This window comes from Ictalurus furcatus, chromosome 23 (assembly GCF_023375685.1).
Source record: "Ictalurus furcatus strain D&B chromosome 23, Billie_1.0, whole genome shotgun sequence".
Taxonomy (NCBI): Eukaryota; Metazoa; Chordata; class Actinopteri; order Siluriformes; family Ictaluridae; genus Ictalurus; species Ictalurus furcatus.
Genome location: NC_071277.1, coordinates 430093 through 452526, shown reverse-complemented (window position 1 = coordinate 452526; position 22434 = coordinate 430093). Strand labels below are relative to the sequence as shown.

The 22434-nt window shown below is 40.0% G+C and overlaps 1 protein-coding gene across 1 annotated transcript in view; it reads right to left on the bottom strand.

Annotated features, from left to right (window-relative positions):
- Positions 1–1764: 1764 nt before the first annotated feature.
- Positions 1765–22434, bottom strand: part of gli3 (GLI family zinc finger 3) — a 193291-nt gene continuing 172621 nt past the window's right edge. The window contains exons 12-17 of the mRNA XM_053610917.1: positions 7260–7409; positions 6904–7068; positions 5434–5730; positions 3810–4209; positions 2313–3519; positions 1765–1828 (exon numbers count right to left, since the gene is read on the bottom strand). Of these exons, the coding sequence (XP_053466892.1) occupies positions 1765–1828; positions 2313–3519; positions 3810–4209; positions 5434–5730; positions 6904–7068; positions 7260–7409 (2283 nt within the window). The remainder of the gene's footprint in view (positions 1829–2312; positions 3520–3809; positions 4210–5433; positions 5731–6903; positions 7069–7259; positions 7410–22434) is intronic.

The window sequence follows — 22434 nt, the reverse complement described above, 5'->3', positions numbered from 1 at the left end:
GTAATATGAAAACCTTGGTGACCATGGTTGTGAAGTAATACACGACTTACATTTTAAAAGAAAGGACATTATTACTTTGAGATATTTGGTAAAACCAGAAATGGGTTAATACTTTTACTACTACTACTACTACTACTACTACTGCTAACGATAATAATAATAATAATTATAATGATGATAATAATAATAATAATAATAATACTTTATTGGCATATTTTATCCATCATATTAAAATTTATCCTCTTTGGGGAAAAAAAACATGTTGGCAAATTTCAACATCTTAGTTGTTCTTTTTCATAATGCACTCAGTTTGTTGTAAGCACCAGTAATTAGACCACAATATGCAAGGTGTAAAAAAAAAAAAAAAAAAAATTGGGAAAAGTCTTTATACATGTATGCAATCATGGTAAATGAAGTAGTATATTTATTCATATGAGGCTCTGGTCCACAATTGTCTAATACAATGGTCCCTCGTATATGTAGTCTATGCCATGTTTGAAAAATATGTCAAGCATAATACAAGGCCAGGAAAATAATGTCAATACTACCAATGCAAGACATACAACATAATTAAAATGTTAATATAGGTAATTGCAACACTAGGACCTTTTTAAATGGAACATTTAACCTGTCTTTACCTCATGACAAGTCTTTCTTTAGTAATTGAGATATATTCTACTTGCATAAAAAGGCAATGAACATGCATGTCTATGAACATTTTATAACAAAATGCAAAACAGCAATAATACACAGAATACTGTGGGATAATTTTATAAATGTAAAATTTATATCCAGAATTAATTTATATATTTCTTGTAAAGCTGCTTTGTGACAATGTCCATTGTTTAAAGCACTATACACACACAATTTAATTGAATTGAATACTGTTTAAAGAGGTGAGATGCTGTTGTCACCTTAAAGAAATATGAAACTGGCTTTTGTATATTCAATTATTCCACAAATGGAATGATTTTATATATTTATATACTTACACTATATTTATATGGTTTCTCCAATCCCCATCTTTAGGAGGCTAAGACATATAAAGATAGCAGATCTATGCTTGTTTTAACTCCCCCTAACAAATTACACTGACAAATATAAATCAAAGATTTTCTCCTCCTAATCCATATTTTAAAAATTACTTCAGTAAATTATGTTTTCCCCATTCTCATCAATTGGAGGATTATAAAACCTACTGCATAATGGCAAGAAACTTGCTCTCTTCTGCAAGGGTAGTCAGAAAGGAGCTCATGTCTCCAATGGCCATGTTGGTTGTACCGAGAGGCAAGCTATGAAGTACAGCTGAGAGGTGTGGAGTTGTAAGACAAGAGGAAGTCTGTGATAAATCATGCAGAACACTAGGACTGATGACATCAGAAACCAAATTGCCCTGGTCAAGGCTATCGTCCAGGATGGAGAAAAAATGTATGCCAACATCCCGAACACTGCCATCTGGGCTGCTCTCTACTGTGCTGGTCACCTGATCTGCCCCAGGTGACAGAACATCCTCCAAGGATTCACATGATATCCCAGTCTCAATTTTAAATGATTCCATTTGGCAGTGTTGAGCTCTGAAGATTGAAGACTTAGCTGGGTCAAACCACTGCTCAAAGATCTGCTGTTGCTGCATTGAAGAGCATGAGTTTGGTTGAAGCTGATCTTCTATTTCTAGTTTTAGTCCTGAAACATGATTAGCAAGTGAGCGGTTACTGATATTTCCTTTTGTAAAACTTTTGTAGGACTGTGCATTGTGACTGCCGATTATCCGTTGGGTGGAATATTGTTGTGGTTGAGAGGGGTCTTGGTCCACATGCTGGCTAGCTGGCTGAAGAGAGAGTACAGAGATGTGGGATGTACTGGGCTTTACTGTTCCTTGCTGGAGTAAGTTTCCACTCGTTTGACATGGAATTTCATGGCTCTGTTGAAGCTGTCGTGTTTGTGGCTGAGTTTGTGGCTGAGTGGCTTGATGAACACTACTTGGTTGGATGGGGCCCAGCGCATTCTGACAGTTTTGCTGACCAAAGTTATATGTGCTTGAGCTTGTGCCATTGCAGTTCCGTTGTGTAGTCTCCACTGACACACCCTGGCTCATTCTGCAAGATCGATGTTGGCTTGAATTTGATCCTTGCCTGTGTTGATTTGGGTAAATGTGTCCATCGGTCAGTTCAGTTATTTGTTGAACACTACCCCTCTGATTAGGGTGTTGCTGGTCTGTAAAGTATGAAGGGAGCTGCTGTTGTACAATCATATTTTCAAAGTGACCAAATGGAAGGCCTACTGCATTAATATGGTTTGGCCACTGCTCACACCTCCATGGCTCCCAAGGAGGCGAAAAATCCGTACTTCCCGAGCTTACCTCATTCCATTGGATTGGCAGGCTATCTTTCCTAGGATTTTGTGCTTCTTGTGCCCCATGGTGCTGTGAAGGATTCTGGACTTTCTGCACCTCCTTACTATTCTGGGTAAAATCATTTCTGTGAAATTGGGAATTTATGCCATTTTGCTGGCTGCAGGGAGCTTTATGGTCCCCAAGAAGACCACCATCATCCCTAAATAAGAGCGCCCCATCATGCTCCATGGCTAAAGCTTCAAGTGCTGATTGTTCCATGATGCTAGGAGGGAAAGGGGAGAGCTGGCCACTCTGGATAATGTCCACTAAGTTGGTGTCATTTTGGTGGTTTGTACTTTTACCAACACCACTTGAGACATTATTACCAACCAGAGGGGGTAAGTGGTCCATGTTATTTTGGCTGCCAAAACGCTGTATCTGGGGATTTCCAGTGTTATTTTGGTCTCTTGGCATTAGAGGGTCACTTGCTCTTCTGTTACTATTGCCTGGGCCTTCCCCTGGATACAATCTCCTCCATCTGTACCTAATGTGACTGTTTTGTCCATGAGAACTACCATCACTACTGCAACGAGGTCTGAATAGTGATGGCAATGGGAGCGGGTTTGTGCCTTTCACATCCCTGGCCATAGTCATTTGAATTTTATAGCTCACTTGTTCCAGTTTAGGCAAAGGTGTTGGAGGGGGCCCACCTGTTGCAGCTGCATATGTGGCTTTGAGATGATAATGCTGTGCTGGTGTTAGATTCAACACACCTCTTGATCCCATCCCACCTCCTCCCACACCTCCACTTTGACTACCCCAGCTTCTTCCAAGCACTACCCCACCAGAACCACCACCTCCACCACATTGGCTAGCGTCACTGGAGCGACGAGAGGCATCAGTGGAAATGGGGTCATAGGAGTCAGTAGCACTGAGGTTGTGTAGCTGTCTTTGCTGGCTGTGCTCAGACTGTGAGGCTTGGCTGGAGCGGCGGCTTGAGAAGCAGGGAGAGATGCCAGATGAACGACGGCTGCTACTTAGGTAGGCTGAGCTGGTGGCACTGCCACTGCTGTCACGGCGATCCCGTAGGAGGCTCAGCATTGTCAGCTCTGTGCTGGATGGCTCGGGATGTAAAGGAGGCTGAGGCACTGGTGCACCCCCACAAGTACTCCTGACTGTACACAAGCCTAGAGTTCAGAGAAACATAGCCATGTAAAGAAAAGTAGCAATTGTCAGCATTACTCAGTATTACATTTACCAAAGATCTCTCCCATGTCTTACTTACAAATACACCATTAAAAATTTAAAATAAAAGAGTAAACTGTAAAGAGTTCACAGGACAGAGTTCACAGATTTTCTCAGGACTCTTTTTTTCTCTCAATGATCCACAATCATTTTAAACTGACATGACGAATAAGGATTCTTGGTTAGTATTAGAAAAAAAACATACACAGTGTGAACTGAGACAAAGTCGTACCTTTCATTGTCAGGGAGGGCAGACTGTGGCCTTTAGAGGGTGCTGTGGGTGACAGATGTCCCAGCCTTGATGTCCCTCCATTCACCTGCCTAAGCCTTTCCATCTTAACCTGTTCCATCCAGCGCAAGGGCTGCCCAAGACTCCTGCAGGGCTGTAGGGCTACAGTAGCTGCCGTGGCTGTAGCAGTGGATACAGCAGAGACCATTATGGGAGACTCCTCCTCTACTACCTCAGTGTCCTTCTCTTCATCCTCCACTTCAAACTCCTGGTCCTCCACCACCTCCTCCCCGACAAGGCCAATAGTGTTCACAGCAAGCTGGACTCCACGGCTGAGATGGGAGCTGGTGGGGGACTGGCCACTGCTGCATGAAGACTGACTGCCAGGGCTTGGCTGAGACGTCTGAGAGACAAGATATACAGGTGCATCTCAGAAAATTAGAACATCATGGAAAATTAATTTTTTTCTGTAATTTAATTGAAAAGTGGTTTGAATTAAATTACAGAAAAAAATGAACTTTTCCATGATATTGAAATTTTTTTAGATGAACCTGTACATGAATAAATTAAATGTGGCAAGCACATGTAACAGTTAAACCATGATCAAATAAAAGCTCCCCCTCTGAAAAAACAAAGCACGAAAACATATTAAAACTACAGTGATGAATGGCATTTTACATGGCACATGGAATGAATAAAGGCCCTAACCTTTTAAATTTAATTTTCTACACCTATTACATCTTTTGGTCAGGTCTGACTTAGAGTTAACTGTGCACTCACAACAGTCAGTGATTTTTAGCAGCAGAGAAAGTTTCATTGACTGGCTTAGAAGCAGTGAATAGGAACAAATATATGGAACCAAAAAAACAGGGGGAAAAAGAAACATAAAAAGAAACTCCTATTAGCAGTCACCAAACTGCCTCACTTCTCATTTGTAAAGTTAAACTTGCTCAACTTTTGCTTCGGTAAGGTTACTTCGCTTACTGTCACTGGAAATCTCTCTTTGAAAATGAATGACTTCTGGCCACTTTGTTGCACCCTGCAGGTGTGAGCAGAGAGAACATGTATGGTATACATTTGAGTAATTAATTCTGGTGACTTGTCTACTAAAGGTTATGATGCTGAACTCTATAATGACTCCACATAGAGATGGGTGAAATAATTTTTTGGTTAAACTGATGACCTCTAACTTGTGAGGACAATATGATATATGGCAGGAAGAGCAGAGCTCTGATTCAAGGATATCAATGTTGATAGTTCACCAAATCTCACCTGATCACCCACTGTCCTTAGAAAAAGGGCAAGTAACGTGTGAAGCATTGGATGAAAAAGACAGTTAGTTATTATACAGGCCATGCAGAGCAAAGCTAGCATAGATGTAAAATAAATAATAAGGCTGAGTTATGAGAGCAAGCAGGGAAGTAGGAAAGGGTAAAATATGTCAAACACAATATCAGATCTAAATTAAGAAACCGTTAGTGTAAAAAGGTCAGTAAAGGAAGTAAAAAGGTACGTATATGTATGCTTGTTAATGTCAGATTATTTTATTTTAGAAATAAGAGTATACAATTATTTTATTTCACAAATAAGAGCATATGAAATGATTTGAGTGTGAAAAGGGGCTCACCATCGGCTTCTCTGTCTTGATTGACTTGACTTGCAGACATTCATCTTGCTTTGAGGTAGCATGGTTATACTCCCTTTGGTCAGGAAATGCTTCAAAGGGGCATTGCAATTTTGACGACCTGCCCTGTCCATTGGCTCCAGGTTCACGGGGATGGGCCGGGGGACGGGGGTAAACATCTCCACGCTGTTTCTTAGTGACATGGGCTTCAGGACCATGAACGGTTTTTACATGTTTGCGCAGAGAGCTCGGATCAGTGTAGCGTTTGGTGCAGCCTGGTATCTTGCATACATAGGGTTTCTGAGAAACATTGTGAGAATGAGTGATAGTCAAAAAACAAACTTTTTTTCATTAATTGAAATGGCAGGTTAAAAATCCAATCAGGAGCTGATATATTTTGCAGATCCATATTTTAGGACTTACTAAACCAGAGGCCGGGAAGCTTTTCAGCTGGCAGAGCCATAAAAAAAGCTATGATTTTCTTTAAAGAGCCAGAGAAAAGTACATTTTTTTTTTTTTTTTTTTTACATTTTTATATATGTATTCTTCTTATTTTAGTCATTATCTTTACTATTATTGCATAATTATTGCATAAATAATTGCATAATTATAAAAATTGGTAATATAATAAAGGCCATTTCACATTTTGCATGTTCTTGACCTAACAGCCTGCACTTCACCTAATAGGCCTGTAGGTGGCACTTGGACTTCATTTAACCAACTATGATAGTTTCATAAATTGGTAAATCAATACAAGGTACAGTAAGTAAGTAAGAGTAAATTGAACACTACTTACCATTAATGCAATTTCCAAATATGCAAATTTCTCTGTTTGGACTGGAAAGAACAATACTCGTCGTCTTTTTTTTTCTTTTAGCCATTTCATCTTTGTTAAAAAAACTGAAAAGCTATGTACTTTTCAGCCGATTTATAAATTAGACCTGAAAATTACCACACTGCTCCACACTGTCTAATGAAATTTGAGATTGTTGTGCTACATCACAATTGGTTGGTGTATACATGACAAATGGGCATTGATTATGAACTATGTAATATTTAATAATAAGTAATATGTAGAGTTTTAATTTAATTTAATTTAAAATATGTAGAGTTTGAATTGACACACTAGCTTTCGTGATGGTTTTTATTTCTTTTTTCCCGCAGTTGACTAATCACTAAAATAGTCATATATGGCTTGTGAGACATAGGTTCCCGACCCCTGTACTAGTAAGTGTTTAGTACACTAAATAAACCATGCAACTTGTATGTTTTATAATGCTTTGAATTAGTAAACTTAGGGTAGATCGAGTCCTGACTGGGGCTTAAATATAAAAATTCCTTTTGGATAATTTATAAAATAAGTTTATTTAAATCCTCATTGTTTTAAAATTAAATTACATCTTCCTTCAGTAACTGCTTAATAGTTCTGTTTTACTGAGCCAGAATAGGCTAAAAGAGGTAGTGTGTATATACCTCATTGGAGTGGGTCCGATTCTGATGTTTGGCACGGTCTGATGCATTCGAGAAGGCCTTGTTGCAGCCCTCATGTTCACACACATAGGGTTTCTCTCCTGTGTGAGAGCGCAAGTGTGTCTTCAAGTTCTCCAGTCTAGAATAGGCCTTGGAACAGCCCTCAAACTGCACATGATAAGAGAAAAAAGGGCAGATACAAATCACAAACCTCACTTACTCACTGTGATATACAGCTGCTATGCTACAAATCAAAGCTTGAGTTGTTACAGTCATATAATAATTAGAACATTTTATTTAATGGTCTTTTAAAGGATCCTTTTTAACAGAAGCATATGCTGGGTAATGTAGTTTCTCACCGTGCACTTGTGTGGTTTCTCGCCTGTATGCCTGCGCATATGTACCACCAGCATGTACTGGGCCTTGAAGGGCTTCTGTTCTCGAGAGCACTCCTCCCATCGACATACAAACTCCTTCTTCTCCCCATGGATATGGTCATTATTTATATGCTTTGTGAGAGATAAGGAGGTTAAAGGTCAATGTTTTGATCAGAGAGGCAGTTGTAGCCATTAAAGGCGTGATGCAGGATGCTGTGATCCAACTACAGAACATATCACTAATTAAACACTATATTACTTTTATAAAATGATTTTTTTCACTGTTGAAAAAAAAAAACCTTATCCATACAGGCTATCAATAGAATGAATATATATAAATAAGATTCTGGAGGGAAATGTTAGCAGCAGAGCAAGTTTCAATGACTGGCTTAGAAACCATGAGTAGGAACAAAAACTAGTCAGAGGAAAAAAAAAAAAACATAACTTTGTTCAACTTTTGCTTTGCAAGGGCTACTTAAAGTCACTGGACATCTATGGCTCTCTTTGAAAATGAATGACTTCTGGCCAAGTTGTTGCATTGTGTCCCTGGAGGTGTGAGAGCAGGGTGACATGTATGGTATACAATCAATAAGATTTAAGAAATTAATTCTGGGGACTTGTCTATCAAGGAGCTGCAAAAACTTCCTCATGAAGTATTAGAACAGTGAGGCCTATTCTTTTGTTTTTACTATATACTAAAGACATTTGAGATCAAAAGAATGATAGATCAGAATTTCAGCTTTAATTATATTTACATCTAGATGTGTCAAACAACTCAGAACATGGCACCTGTGTTCAAAAATATTGGAACATGTGACTGACAGGCATAGCCAATACAACAATTTGGAATGTGGTGAAAAATAACGTAACCACTAGTGTGGTAACAACCAAACATTGAACAGGTCGGCCAAGGAAAACAGCAGTCAATAAAAGAAACAATGTGAGAGCTGTGAAGAAAAGCCCAAAAACAACAGTCAGTGATATCACCAACAACTGCCAAAGGACAGGGGTGAAGGTATTACAAGTGTGGAATTCGCAAAGAAATATAGAGATGAGCCTCAAAAGTTCTGGAACAAAGATTACCCTCTGCCAAAGTAACTGAAGGCTCAAAATGTTGAGAAAGAAATTAACATCTTTTGATCCAAAACGTACGAGCTTATTGGTCAAGCATGGTGGAGGTAGCATCATGGTGTGGGCTTGCATGGCTGCTTCTGAAATGTTCTCACTAATCTTTATTGATGATGTAACTCATGATGGCATCATTCAGCAGAATGAATTTAGAAGTTTAGATAAACATTCCAATTTAAAGAGAAATGCATCCAATCTAATTAGGAGGAACATCATGCAGCAAGACCCAAAACACACTGCCAATCAGAGCTGGGTGTAACTCGTTACAAAGTAACATGTTACTGTATTCTAATAACTTTTCTTATAATGGAGAAATGTAACATTACATTTTAAATTTATGTAATTTGATTACAGTTACTGATGTCAATAAAATTGTTACTTGTACTATTTACAAGTACAAATTTATTGTAAAGAAAACAATAGTTGGTAAATTTCATTTATAAAATAAATCACGATTTGCCCCGAAGATTTTTTGTTTAGCTCCAAATAATTCTCCACTTGGAGCAGTTTGTCACTACGTAACTGAACGTCAGTAAAATCTTCAGTGAATGGAGGCGAGACCAATCAGACAGGGTTAAAATACGTGGAAATGCTCGTGTGTTATTGGCTGACAGACTAATCTGTAGTGGATTACATTTTTTGAGTAACTTACCCAACACTGCTGCCAACACAACAAGGGAGTTCATCAGGTTAAAAATTGTTGTAGACTGGCCAAATCAATCACCAGACCGTAACCCTAACAACAACTGAAAGAAGCCAAGAATAACATCACAAAAGAAGAATGCAACAGTTTGGTGATGTCAGTGGGTCTCTGCCTTGATGCAGTTATTGCAAGCAAGGGATATGCACCCACATAAAGTGTTATAGTCTTAAAGTAAATAGGTTCCAATACTTTTGCTCACCTAAAAATTGGGTGGTCTGCCACAAAAGGTGCCATGTTCTAAGTTGCTTAACACATCTACATGTAAATATCAGGAAATGAAAGCCGAAATTATAATCTATCCTCTCATATTCATCTTTTGATTTTAAACCCAAATGTCTTCTGTGTAAAAAACAACAAATTAATTGGCCTTGCCATTCCAATACTTTTGGAATGGACTGTATCATTGTGAGCTTTAAGCTGAACTGAAGAATAAAGCTCAGTTTAGGTGGTCACTACCTAGCCATCTGTGACAACAGTGCTCAGATTTTCTATACTGCTTTTTCTGTTTCTTTCTTTTTCTGTTCCACCTCAAGTAATTCTCTTACTCAATCAATTTTCTGATTGTTGATTGCTTCATTTGTCTGTTTTCAGTCAGTCTTTCAGGTGGGTTTTATAATGTTGCGTTTAGATGCTGTGTCCAATTTAAGCAAGATTTCAAATAAAATCCTGTTGCCTCCTATCACAATTGTCTGCCTTTCCAAGAGAAGCACTGACAGCTGTGTTGCCTGCCAACTTCCAATCAGACTTAGATTGGGGCAAGGGGGAGGGAAAGAATGTAAGGGTGAGAAATCTTTTTTTTTTCATTGGCCATTTCAGAAGTGCTTTGCATTTCTTACCAGAAACAAAAGCAATACAATGATCATAGGCAACCTGGGTAGCAAAAAGAAAAGAACAGGAAACAGAAAAACAGGGAGAGTAAAAATATCTCTGAATCGATTCCCTCACATACAGAGCAGGATAGGGGACAGAGGCGAGTGACAGTGAAAAGGTAAACATGAGAGAGAGGGATTCAGAAAAAAATGAGTGAAAGGTGCTGGCAGAGATAGAGAGGGGAGGTGCTGCTATAGACAGAGAGAGGAGCTCATCCTCTATTCTTCTTCATGACATGAAGGCAACTGGTGTCACTAGCTTCTCTGTCATCTTCCTACCATCTGCCCAAACTTTCCTAGAGTTTGGATAGTGCTGCAGGAGTGTGTTATTGGTTTGTGTGTGAGAAAGAATGACTGTGAGGTGGTAGACTGTCATTCAAACCTGACCCCTGTTTCACACCCTGGCCCTGATTCTGTTTACTGGCCTTGTTTTACCCCATGTCTCTACAAAGACCATCAGATTTTAATTTAACTTTATCCTCCTAACACTGCTGTCATATTCACTGACTATTTTTAAATAAAATGTTGACCATCTCAGAAAGTGCACAGGCAAAGAGACATCCAAAGCATTCTTCCCATAATATATTATGAATTTGAGCAGCAAATGAAAAGAATCTGAATAATCAGGGAGAGAGAAAGATGACATGAGGTCCTGAGTACAAACCACTTTTACTGGAAAGGTAGTTCATGTATGTAGGCCTCCTCTGGGATCCAGGAAATTGTGACATGATGGATTATGCAAATGAGCTTTTAGAATTTTTTGGACAATCTTAAGCAATGACACAGTATACCAGATTTTACAAAAGAGGATTTACATTTATTATATGTATCACAAAGGCACCCTTGCTTTTTCTGGAGTGTGCTAAAGATTTCTCATTCCTCCAGACTTCTCAAACCTTTTGCAAAATAATTCTAAATCTTGTTAGGTAATATGAGGTGATCCAGTCAAGAACTACTATTAACCACTGGTAATACACTTAGTCAGATAATCTAGGAGCCTGATGGCTACCAAACAGTGAATAATCATAGCATGGACCAAGGGACTTTTTAAGCTATTTCCTTATAATGTGGTATTAATAATAAATGAAACATAATCAGGAAAGCGGCTCAACTGAGAAAACTTAAGTACCTGAATTGTAATATCTTATATGAAACTACTCATTGCTCTCAATAAAGTTATAACACATTAATTTGGACAAATCAACATCATAACAACTTTGTATTGTATCAGTTTCGGGAATTGTCACCTTATATGTATATACATACATATACATACATACAGTATCTCAGAAAAGTGAGTACACCCCTCACATTTTTGTAAATATTTGATTATATCTTTTAATGTGACAACACTGAAGAAATGACACTTTGCTACAATGTAAAGTAGTGAGTGTACAGCTTGTGTAACAGTGTAAATTTGCTGTCCCCTCAAAATAACTCAACACACAGCCATTAATGTCTAAACCGCTGGCAACAAAAGTGAGTACACCCCTAAGCAAAAATGTCCAAATTGGGCCCAAAGTGTCAATATTTTGTGTGGCCACCATTATTTTCCAGCACTGCCTTAACCCTCTTGTGCATGGAGTTCACCAGAGCTTCACCGGTTGCCACTGGAGTCCTCTTCCACTCCTCCATGACGACATCACGGAGCTGGTGGATGTTAGAGACCTTTTGCTCCTCCACCTTCCGTTTGAGGATGCCCCAGAGATGCTCAATAGGGTTTAGTCCATCACCTTCACCCTCAGCTTCTTCAGCAAGGCAGGGGTCGTTTTGGAGGTGTGTTTGGGGTCGTTATCATGCTGGAATACTGCCCTGCGGCCCAGTCTCTGAAGGGAGGGGATCATACTCTGCTTCAGTATGTCACAGTATATGTTGGCATTCGTGGTTCCCTCAATGAACTGTAGCTCCCCAGTGTCGGCAGCACTCATGCAGCCCCAGACCATGACACTCCCACCAGGATGCTTGACTGTAGGCAAGACACGCTTGTCTTTGTACTCCTCACCTGGTTGCCCCACACACGCTTGACACCATGTGAACCAAATAAGTTTATCTTGGTCTCATCAGACCACAGGACATGGTTCCAGTAATCCATGTCCTTAGTCTGCTTGTCTTCAGCAAACTGTTTGTGGGCTTTCTTGTGCATCATCTTTAGAAGAGGCTTCCTTCTGGGACGACAGCCATGCAGACCAATTTGATGCAGTGTGCGGCGTATGGTCTGAGCACTGACAGGCTGACCCCCCACCCCTTCAACCTCTGCAGCAATGCTGGCAGCACGCATACGTCTATTTCCCCAAGACAACCTCTGGATATGACGCTGAGCACGTGCACTCAACTTCTTCGTACGACCATGGCGAGGCCTGTTCTGAGTGGAACCTGTCCTGTTAAACCGCTGTATGGTCTTGGCCACCGTGCTGCAGCTCAGTGTCAGGGTCTTGGCAATCTTCTTATAGCCTAGGCCATCTTTATGTAGAGCAACAATTCTTTTTTTCAGATCCTCAGAGAGTTCTTTGCCATAAGGTGCCATGTTGAACTTCCAGTGACCAGTATGAGGGAGTGTGAGAGCGATGACACCAAATTTAACACACCTGCTCCCCATTCACACCTGAGACCTTGTAACACTAACAAGTCACATGACACCAGGGTGGGAAAATGGCTAATTGGGCCCAATTTGGACATTTTCTCTTAGGGGTGTACTCACTTTTGTTGCCAGCGGTTTAGACATTAATGGGTGTGTGTTGAGTTATTTTGAGGGGACAGCAAATTTACACTGTTACACAAGCTGTACACTCACTACTTTACATTGTAGCAAAGTGTCATTTCTTCAGTGTTGTCACATGAAAAGATATAATCAAATATTTACTAAAATGTGAGGGGTGTACTCACTTATGTGAGATACTGTGTGTGTGTGTGTATGTGTGTGTATATATATATATGTATATATGTATATATGTGTATATGTATGTGTGTGTGTGTGTGTGTGTGTGTATATATATATATATATATAGTTTTCTGTGATAGTATGCGATCAATAACGTTTATACTATTAGCAAAAACCTAAAAAGTAATGGTCTTTGAATTACAATTGGATGAGAATAAAGGTCAGTTTAAACTCAGGAGTTAGAGTATGTTTGAAGTTTGGAGACTCACTGTGTAAAGACTGTTGTCACTTCACTTCCTTCCTCATCTCCCTCATCCCTCTCCCTCCCTGTTCCTTGCACTGAGTGGAACTCCCTGTGGTATATGATCTGCCTGATGTGGCATTGGCACTCAATAACCGCAACAGAGACAGTGAGAGGGAAATAGAGAGAGGAGGAGACTATAGCATGTCCCTTAACACTCACTTGTACAAATGAGCCTGATGCTGTCATCTGTGATGCATGACGTTACTACAGTGATTGTGGGATGAGCGAGGAGGGGAGAAAAAGGAGGGAGGAATGGAAAAGGGTGTGACACTAATACTCTAATGGCCAGATATGGCTATTACTCCTCATGTTTCACCCCTGATATATGTATAGCAATGCCTAAATATTTGTGCAAATGACCATGTGGTTAAGGATCCACAGAATTCCATATTTAAAAAGTAATGTTACACTCTTTACACCCAGATCCAAATTCTTTAATACAAATGAACTAGAAATGCTTTGTCATGCTTAAGAAAGTACATCAAATACATACAGTAACTGTTTTATTCTGGTTAGGGACACTGGGAGAAAATGTGAAACTACATATACACAGTAACCTGAGGCATTAAGCCAAGCTCAATATCAAATTTGGGGATGCTGCAGCACCATACTGACTTTTTAAAGTATCAAAAATATTAAATATCTTTTTAAATATCAAAAATATTTTCCCCAGTTTTTCCTCCCCAATTTGGGCACCTATGCTCTACATTTAGACATTCTGACCTGAGCAGAATATAAGGGCTAATGCTGTATTCCTTAAATTAAGTTTGTATAAACTGCTAAATGTACAGTATGATCAATTTACAGTTACACATAAAAGGACATAAGATGATCAAAACAACATAATGAGGCTCATATACAAACCTAAAGCAAGAAAAACGCACTGAATACCCTCATTACTGAGCCAGTTTGTAGCTCTTAAATTTATATTGTCTGCTTTTCATCCTTTTTACTGAGCTGTGGCCTGCCCCATTAAAATGCAGCCACGCATGAAAAGAGCCTGTTTACAAGGCTATTTCCCAGAAGCGAGGCAACTCCAACAGCATTCAGTTTTATCAGTCACACTAATAAATCATACACTCCTTTTGCATGTCAATCACTGAAGCGTTCTGTGTGAAAAGAGCAGAAAAAGAGGCTAAATGGGAATGAGGGAGAGGGATGAGGGAGAGAAAGAGAAGGAAGAGGAGGAGGGTGGGGTGGAATTGGCATGTGTAATTCTGCTTTGCCTTTTCATCTTTGTGTAAGATACTCCCAACTGATAAAGCGGCTAATCCTGAAGCTGATCAAAAAAGGGGGGAAATCCACATTTAACCAATTAAAGGCTCCCTGCACCAGCCAGAGGGTATATTAAGGGAGAAAAGAGGTCTGCATACCCTCCTGCACACACCCCCCCCAAGCCTTTCTTTATCTCCCAAGCACAAACAGGAGCAAAAAGAAACTATTCCCCCTCTACAACCACACACACACACACACACACACACACACCTAAACATTTTGTTAATATTTTATTTTCCCTCTCTAATGTTTTATTTTCCCTTTGATGTTAAAGAATCTACTACTAACACTGTTGGGACTCCGTTAGAAAAAAAAAAGACATTTATACTGTGTATTTTAAAACTGTCTTCAATTATATGCTATTAAAATATGCTTTTTTTATTTGCCACATCACACAGTCTTACACAGAACTACACCACGGTTCATTCACTGAAGAAAATGCTTGGGAAGAACTGTACACTTAATGATAATAAATAAATATTCTACATGTTCTTCTCATGTCTACTTTAATGTGTGCTAAACATAGACATCTTATTTTTATGTCATTATATTATTAACTCTCATTTAACTCCCATGTCACAAGTCAATGAATGGGGAAATGGCAGTATAGCCAGAGGGTACATGATTTTTGGTGGAAATCACAACCAAATAGTATGCCAATTATTATGTTTATTATTGAAATTTTATAGTTATTATCCCGTTTGACTGGTAATTTGATTTGAATGGCTTTAATCCAAACCTCAATAACTCAATAAACTCAAATATCTCAGTAAAAATGTTTTAGGTCTATAAGTTATGTGAATCTAATGTGTTCTGTCAGAGGAAAATTCAGAAATAGAAAGCTCCATGGCTTCAATAAATAAGTATCCAAAATATTATTGTACACATTTAAATGCTAAGCCTAATATTTGAATAGTTGGATTATGTTTGGAGGGGAAATTTATTTTACAGTTACTGGGGTCCTTGGCTGCAAAAACATTTGAGAACCCCTCTTCTAGTGGTGAAACGCTAAAACTAAGGCTAGTTTTTAGAAACCGTATAAGTTTATCAATTACACTGGTTCTCATGTAAAATTATTTGTTATAGATTTTCCAAATTGTTGGCTTAACATAGCAACATGATTATACTGTATGTAACTGCTTGAAGCTGTTCAGAGTTGGTTACGAACTTTTCACAAATAAAAGTGCTAGCAAAAAATTTGGTTATGTGGATATGTGGGCTGCTAGGGTGTCGTGTGCTCATGCTCACATCAGGTGAAGTCTTCTTTACTTAAACATAAGGTGGCTGTGTCCATTAGAGGGTAGTACTGCAAAAATCATATCACGATTTACAGAAAAAGAGACCATGACCAACAGAAATTTATGGAAGAAACCGATGGAAACCCATTTCTGCCAGAACCAATAAAAAAGGTGCACAACATATGCAGCAGTATATGAAAATTTTGACTTGTTATCGTAAAATTCTGTATTAACTCAAAATATTGACTTATCTCAAAATTCTTACTCATTATCTCAAAGATTTGACACTATCTTGTAGTTTTTACTGCAAAATTATGCTGAACTATCTGCCAAATTATTTCTAAAGCAAAAAAAAAAAAAAAAAATTGAGAAGGGACACATTATTTGCACAGACTTATCACTATAGTATATCAACATTTTGAGATAATAAGTCCCAATTTAGAATTATCTCAAAATAACTCAAAACTCTCATTGTTTTCACCAGATAAAAAGGAAAGAAATTGCATAGCATATTTTTCTATTTATCAGCAGCAGTATGTCAAAATTGAGTTATTATCTTCTGCAAACTAATTTTTTTCTAACTGGCAGAAATTGGCTTCCATAGGAAAATGTCTGGGTATGTAACCCTGTTGGCTGAGAAGGGAACGAGACGTTGCATGAGCTCCACGATGTGGGAAGCGCCCTCGCGCATGACCAGTATCTGAAGCTTGTGTAACATCATGCCTATTTATAAGACTGCCGTGATCAGGTGACATGGCAATTAATCACGTCGCATGATATAAAAACAGCACCTGTGAGCCGCGCCATCAGCCTCTATTATCTGAAGCGAAGACGCAATTCACAGGCATGCCCCAGTATGATAACGCTACGCCTCTGGGCATAACGGCTCATTCCACTAGGGGGTTCGCCTCCTCGAAGGCTTTGTCCAAAGGGATACCCTTACAGGACGTGTGTGATGCGGCCAGGTGGTCTACGCCGCACACATTCATTTGAATATTACAGCCTGGATATACATTCCACACCAGGCTCGAGTGTCTTGCAGTGACCCTCAGGCTCGGATCTTTTGAACAGGCCATGCCCTTAGTATGATGGAATGGGTGAAGCGTGAAGCTCACGCAAGGTTGAGTTCGCTTAGAAAGGGAATGTCTGTGTTATGCATTTAAGCCTGTTCCCTGAGAAGGGAATTAGACATTGTGTAGCTTTGTCACATGACTGTTATCTGAAGCTTGTGTAACATCATGCCTATTTATAGGCATGCTGTGATCAGATTATCAGGCACACAGTCCAAACTAGGCAAGACAAAGATACAAGGTCGTAAACGTGAACAAGTTCAAAACACCAGAATAAACAAACATGGTATCAAGGCTTGGAAACAACAGACACAAGGCAACTGCGTGTTTACTACGCAAAAAGTGAATGCATAGAAAATCCTTATAACCTGTGGTTGTGATTGTGCTGTGAATTAGATGCAGGTGTGCAGGATTAGAATGAAGGCGAGTGTTCTGGGAATTGCAGTCCATAGCGGCCCTCATCCTTCCTGACCTCTCTGCTGCTTTCGACACTGTGAACCATCAGATCCTCCTGTCAACTCTCTCCAGCCTGGGCATCACTGGAACGGTTCTGCGCTGGGTGGAATCCTATCTCTCTGACAGATCCTTCAAGGTATCATGGAGGGGAGGTATTTCTGAAACTCAGCAACTCACAACTGGCGTTCCACAGGGGTCAGTTCTGGGTCCACTCCTCTTTTCTATCTACACTACACGTCTAGGGCAGGTGATTGAGTCTCATGGCTTCTCATATCATTGCTATGCTGATGACACCCAGCTCCATTTGTCCTTCCAGCCTGACGATCCATCCGTCTCTGCACGCATCTCTGCTTGCCTGTCGGACATCTCGGTCTGGATGAAGGAAAACCATCTTAAGCTTAACCTGGCAAAATCTGAGCTTCTCGTCATCCCAGCCTGTCCCTCAATCAACCACAACCTCAATGTAAAGCTCAGCTCACTCACACTCATGCCAACCAGGACGGCCAGGAACCTTGGGGTGATTCTTGATGACGGCTTGACCTTTACAAACCATATCTCAGCAACTGCAAGGTCCTGTAGGTACATCCTGTACAACATCAAGAAAATCCGACCCTACATCACTGAACAGGCTACACAGATTCTAGTCCAGGCTCTTGTTATCTCTAAACTGGACTACTGCAACTCACTGCTTTCAGGCCTCCCAGCCAGCTCCATCAAACCCCTTCAGATGATTCAGAATGCTGCAGCGTGCCTCGTCTTCAACCAGCCCAAGAGAACCCATGTCACACCCCTCTTCATCTCCCTCCACTGGCTTCCTGTAGCTGCCCGCATCAAGTTCAAGGCCTTGATGCTCACCTACAAGACCTTGTCAGGAACAGCACCCTCCTACCTCAACTCTCTCCTGAAGGCCTACGTTCCCTCTCGCAATCTGCGATCAATTAGCGACCAACGTTTAGTAGTTCCCACTCAGTGTCGCACAAGGTCCCTTTCCAGAACCTTCACGCTAACTGTTCCTCAGTGGTGGAATGCACTTCCAATCTCAATCCGGACTGCAGAATCTCTCACCATCTTCAAAAAACAGCTAAAGACCCACCTCTTCCGTGAACACCTAACCAACTCATAATAAAGAAAAAAAATTTAAAATTGCACTTACACCTCTACTCTGTGCACTTTGCTTCCTCTGGAACTCAATTAATGGATCTTGTATGGTAGCACTACTTGTATTGTTCCCTGCTTGATATATCTCTTCGCTTGTATTTTTCTCATTTGTAAGTCGCTTTGGATAAAAGCGTCTGCTAAGTGAATAAATGTAAATGTTTGTTGGCCACAGTGCAGGAGGGGAAATGTAGTCACTGGTTTGCTGTGATATGACACAACCCCCCCAAGGTGCTTCTCCCGAAGTGCCAAAATACACTCCCTCCCCTGACGGTCCTGGCCCTCTGGGCAAAATGTTCACACAGCTCCTCGGGTTCCAATACAGGCATTGTCCAACAAGTAGCAGGTTCCTCAAGGAGCCGAGGAGCAGACATAAGGCTGGGGCTGGTTTGCCGGGGTCATTGGAAGTTGTGTCGTCAGCTTTAGACGGGGGCTTGACTTGGTGGGCCGTCTCGTTGGCTTTTCTTGAGTGTGGAGCAATGTCCACTGTGGAGCAAGGAGGCAGAATTACATCCTCCATGGAGCAGAATGGCAGAGCGATGTCCTCAGCGGCATGGGAAAGTGGAGTGAGGTCTGTATAGAACACTGGCATAGTGGCATCCAAGGCAGAGTGGGAGTGCAAAGCGGAGCTCTTGGCTGCAACGGGAGGCGGAGAAACATCCTCAGCTGAACAGGGAGTTTGAGTGGCGTCCTCAGCTGTATAGGAATGCTAAGCAGCGCCCTCAGTCCTGCAGAGGTGCTGAGCGTCGTTCTCCATCGAATCTGCAGGCTGAACTTGGTTGGCTGTGTCAGCAGACTCAAGCATGAGGAGAACTTGGTTGGCCGTGTCGTCAATCTCGAGTATAAGCATAACTTGGTTGATCGTGACGTCGGCTTCAGGCATGAGGAGAACTTGGTTGGCAGTGTCGTCAATCTCGAGCATGAGCATAACTAACTTGGTTGGTCGTGATGTCAGCTTCAGGCATGAGGAGAACTTGGTTGGCCGTGTCAGCAGACTTAGGCATGAGCAGAACTTGGTTGTCCGTCTCGTTGCCCTCGGACATGAACTTGGCTTGGGAGGTCACCTCGTCGCCCTCAGACAGGAACTTGGCTTGAGAGGCCATCTCATTGACCTCGGAAAGGAACTTGGCTTGGGAGGCTGCCTCGCCGACCTCGGATAGGAACGTGGCTTGGGAGGCCGCCTTGTTGACCTTGGACAGGAACGTGCCTTGGGAGGTCACATCGTCCACCTTGGACAGGAAGATGGTTTGGGAGGTCGACAAGGCAACTGCGCATTCACTTCGCAAAGAGTGAATGCATAGAAAGTCCTTATAACCTTTGGTTGTGATTTGCTGTGAATTGAATGCAGATGTGTGTGATTAGCATGAGGTGAGTTTTCTGGGAATTGCAGTCCATGGCAGCCATGTTTGTAGGCCACAGTGCAGGATGGGAAATGTAGTCACTGGTTTGCTGTGATATGACAGTGATATATTATTAGTGGTTATGTGAGCAATAAAGTGATGCCAAGAAAAGAGCCCAAGGATACATTATGTCGAGTAAAAGTGATCTTTGTAGGGTTTCATGCCCAATGAACACAAACACACACCAACAGTAGAGTGATGCTGGGTTTCAGCAAAGCACCTGCTACCATGGTGGTGCATAGTTGTCAACTAAATGTAGCTTTTTTCATCTAAAATAACAAGTCATATACAAACATATGTAATTTACATATTTTCATAAACCACTGAATAAAGCTGAAAGCTAAGAGCGCATCAAAGTTAAAGGTTTAAAAAGAATAAGAACAATAATTTTTTTTATTTTCAAACAATCACTGAAAAGGAATATGTTTGCAAATTACAACAAAGGTTCTGAGCTGTGAATCAAATAGATGCCACATGTTTTCATTACATTATTGAGTTCTCAGGGAAAGGTGGTGCACTTGAAAAATAGTTTGAAAAAATCTGCCCTAACCTTCCCAAAATTGTACTCCACAACTGCCAAACATCAAGACCTTAAACTCAACCCATTACAACAGAGACAAAGATAGTATTTTTCATTCCTTAAGAAAAAAAATGAATTTGAAGGGAGGGACTATGCAATTTATTAGCATGTCTGAGCTATCAGCTGCAGTGTAATGCAAGGAACAAGAAATTACAGTAATGAAAGTAGGAATAAATGGAGAGAATTGGCATAGAACTATAATGAGACATATTGCTTTGTAGATTAACATCATCAAGACTGAGCCCTGATCTGTGTGCAATGTGCTTGCTATGTCTAATTATTAGGGATGATTGGTAATTAATGAAGAAAGTGGAAAGTTTCCACCTAAGCTGATTTAGTAATAAATCATCAAGGATTATGCATGGATCCAGAAAATCCAGAAAATCATTCACACACACACACACACACACACACACACACACACACACACACACACACACACGTACGTCTTACTATCATTGCAAGGTCCTTCCACTGACAGAATTATTAATGCAGCTGATTCATTCTATGCTACACATAAACTAAACCCTAGCCTAAAATATTCAAATCCTTGTGGGACCATTTTGTCCCTACCAAGATATATAAACATACCCACAACAATGGCTGTATTTATGGGTGGACAACATGGCACCATTTACACCCATTGTGTGGTTTTGAAGCCTAATATTGATTTAAATGAAAGTCATTTTCATTTAGCCATTCCACTTAAATTTGAGCAGTAGGTCAAAATTGGAGCTGTGCAGTAGATATGGCCTATCAGAGAATGGATCTGCCTCTTGATGCTATTGAGAGCTATTATACTCACCAAGTCTGGCAGCCTGGCTCCCGAAAGTGCTGCTATGAGCTCTTTAATTATTATTGTTGATGTTGTTGATGTTGTTGTTATTATTATTATTATTATTATTATTATTATTATTATTATTATTATTATTATTACACCTATTGTTTTCGTTCGTCTTCTTCTTCTTCTTATTATTATTATTAGGGGCCAAGCACCACAGATGCATAGAACACAAATAGAGGACAGTCTGAAATGTTACCATAGCAAATTTGGAGTCGCTATCTCAAACCCTCTAGCACCACCAACAGGTCAAATATTTCACTCATGTTCATGTTAATAACTTTTGAACCATAAGGGCTAAATTATTAGCCCTAAATAATTTATCCGATTCCTTGGCATACCATGGTTTCAATTTCCACCAGGCTAGATTTTCCACCATTTTGAATTTTCTGGAAAACCTACTTTTTTAAACTCCTTCTAGACGGTTTGTTTGATTTTCACCAAAATCTAAATAGATCATGTTCAGACCATGCCTACAAAAACTTATGGAATTGAAGTTGATTAGTCAAACCATTCTCAAATAACATGCAAACAGATAGACCAAACCAAACTGTCAGTCTGAAACCAGTGATTCCATTTTTCCACAGCAGGCCTTTTTGTCTGTCTGCCATTTTGAGTCCTCCTAGACCATTTATCCAATCTTCATCAAATTTCACATAGCTCATCATCAGAGCATGTTGGCAAAAAACTTTTTGATATCTCAAACCATTTCCATATAATGCATTGACATAAACACATAATGGTTTATGCAATATATTGGCAACAACACTGCCTATTGCACTGAAACATGATCTGTAAAATCAGGACTGTGCTCTAATGCTTGCTTGTCTCCTTACTTTGCCTCTGTAGTGCTTGGCCCCGTAATTAGCTAGCTGAAATTGGCGAATCTGTCATGTTATCTACAAATATACTATATATTAGTTTATGTTAAGGTATATGTTTATATAATTGCACAAGCAAGACTGCTGTTATACTGAGTACCACATAATCACAGCCGTGCTGATATTCAGTACATCATGATTGCAAATGTGATACTGCCTTTATACAAAAGTTCTATGAACAAAAAATTAATATCAAGTAACTGACATTTCAGACAGAATATGGCCAAATATTTTGTTTATTTTTTATATATTGTTTATTTTGTTTATTTCAATGAAAATATTTCCCAGAGAAGCCACAGCTGGATGAAGCATTGTGTGTTGCCCTGCCATGCTCAGACTGACTGTAGCCCATAGTAAGTATAGCACCAGTTTCAGTGCA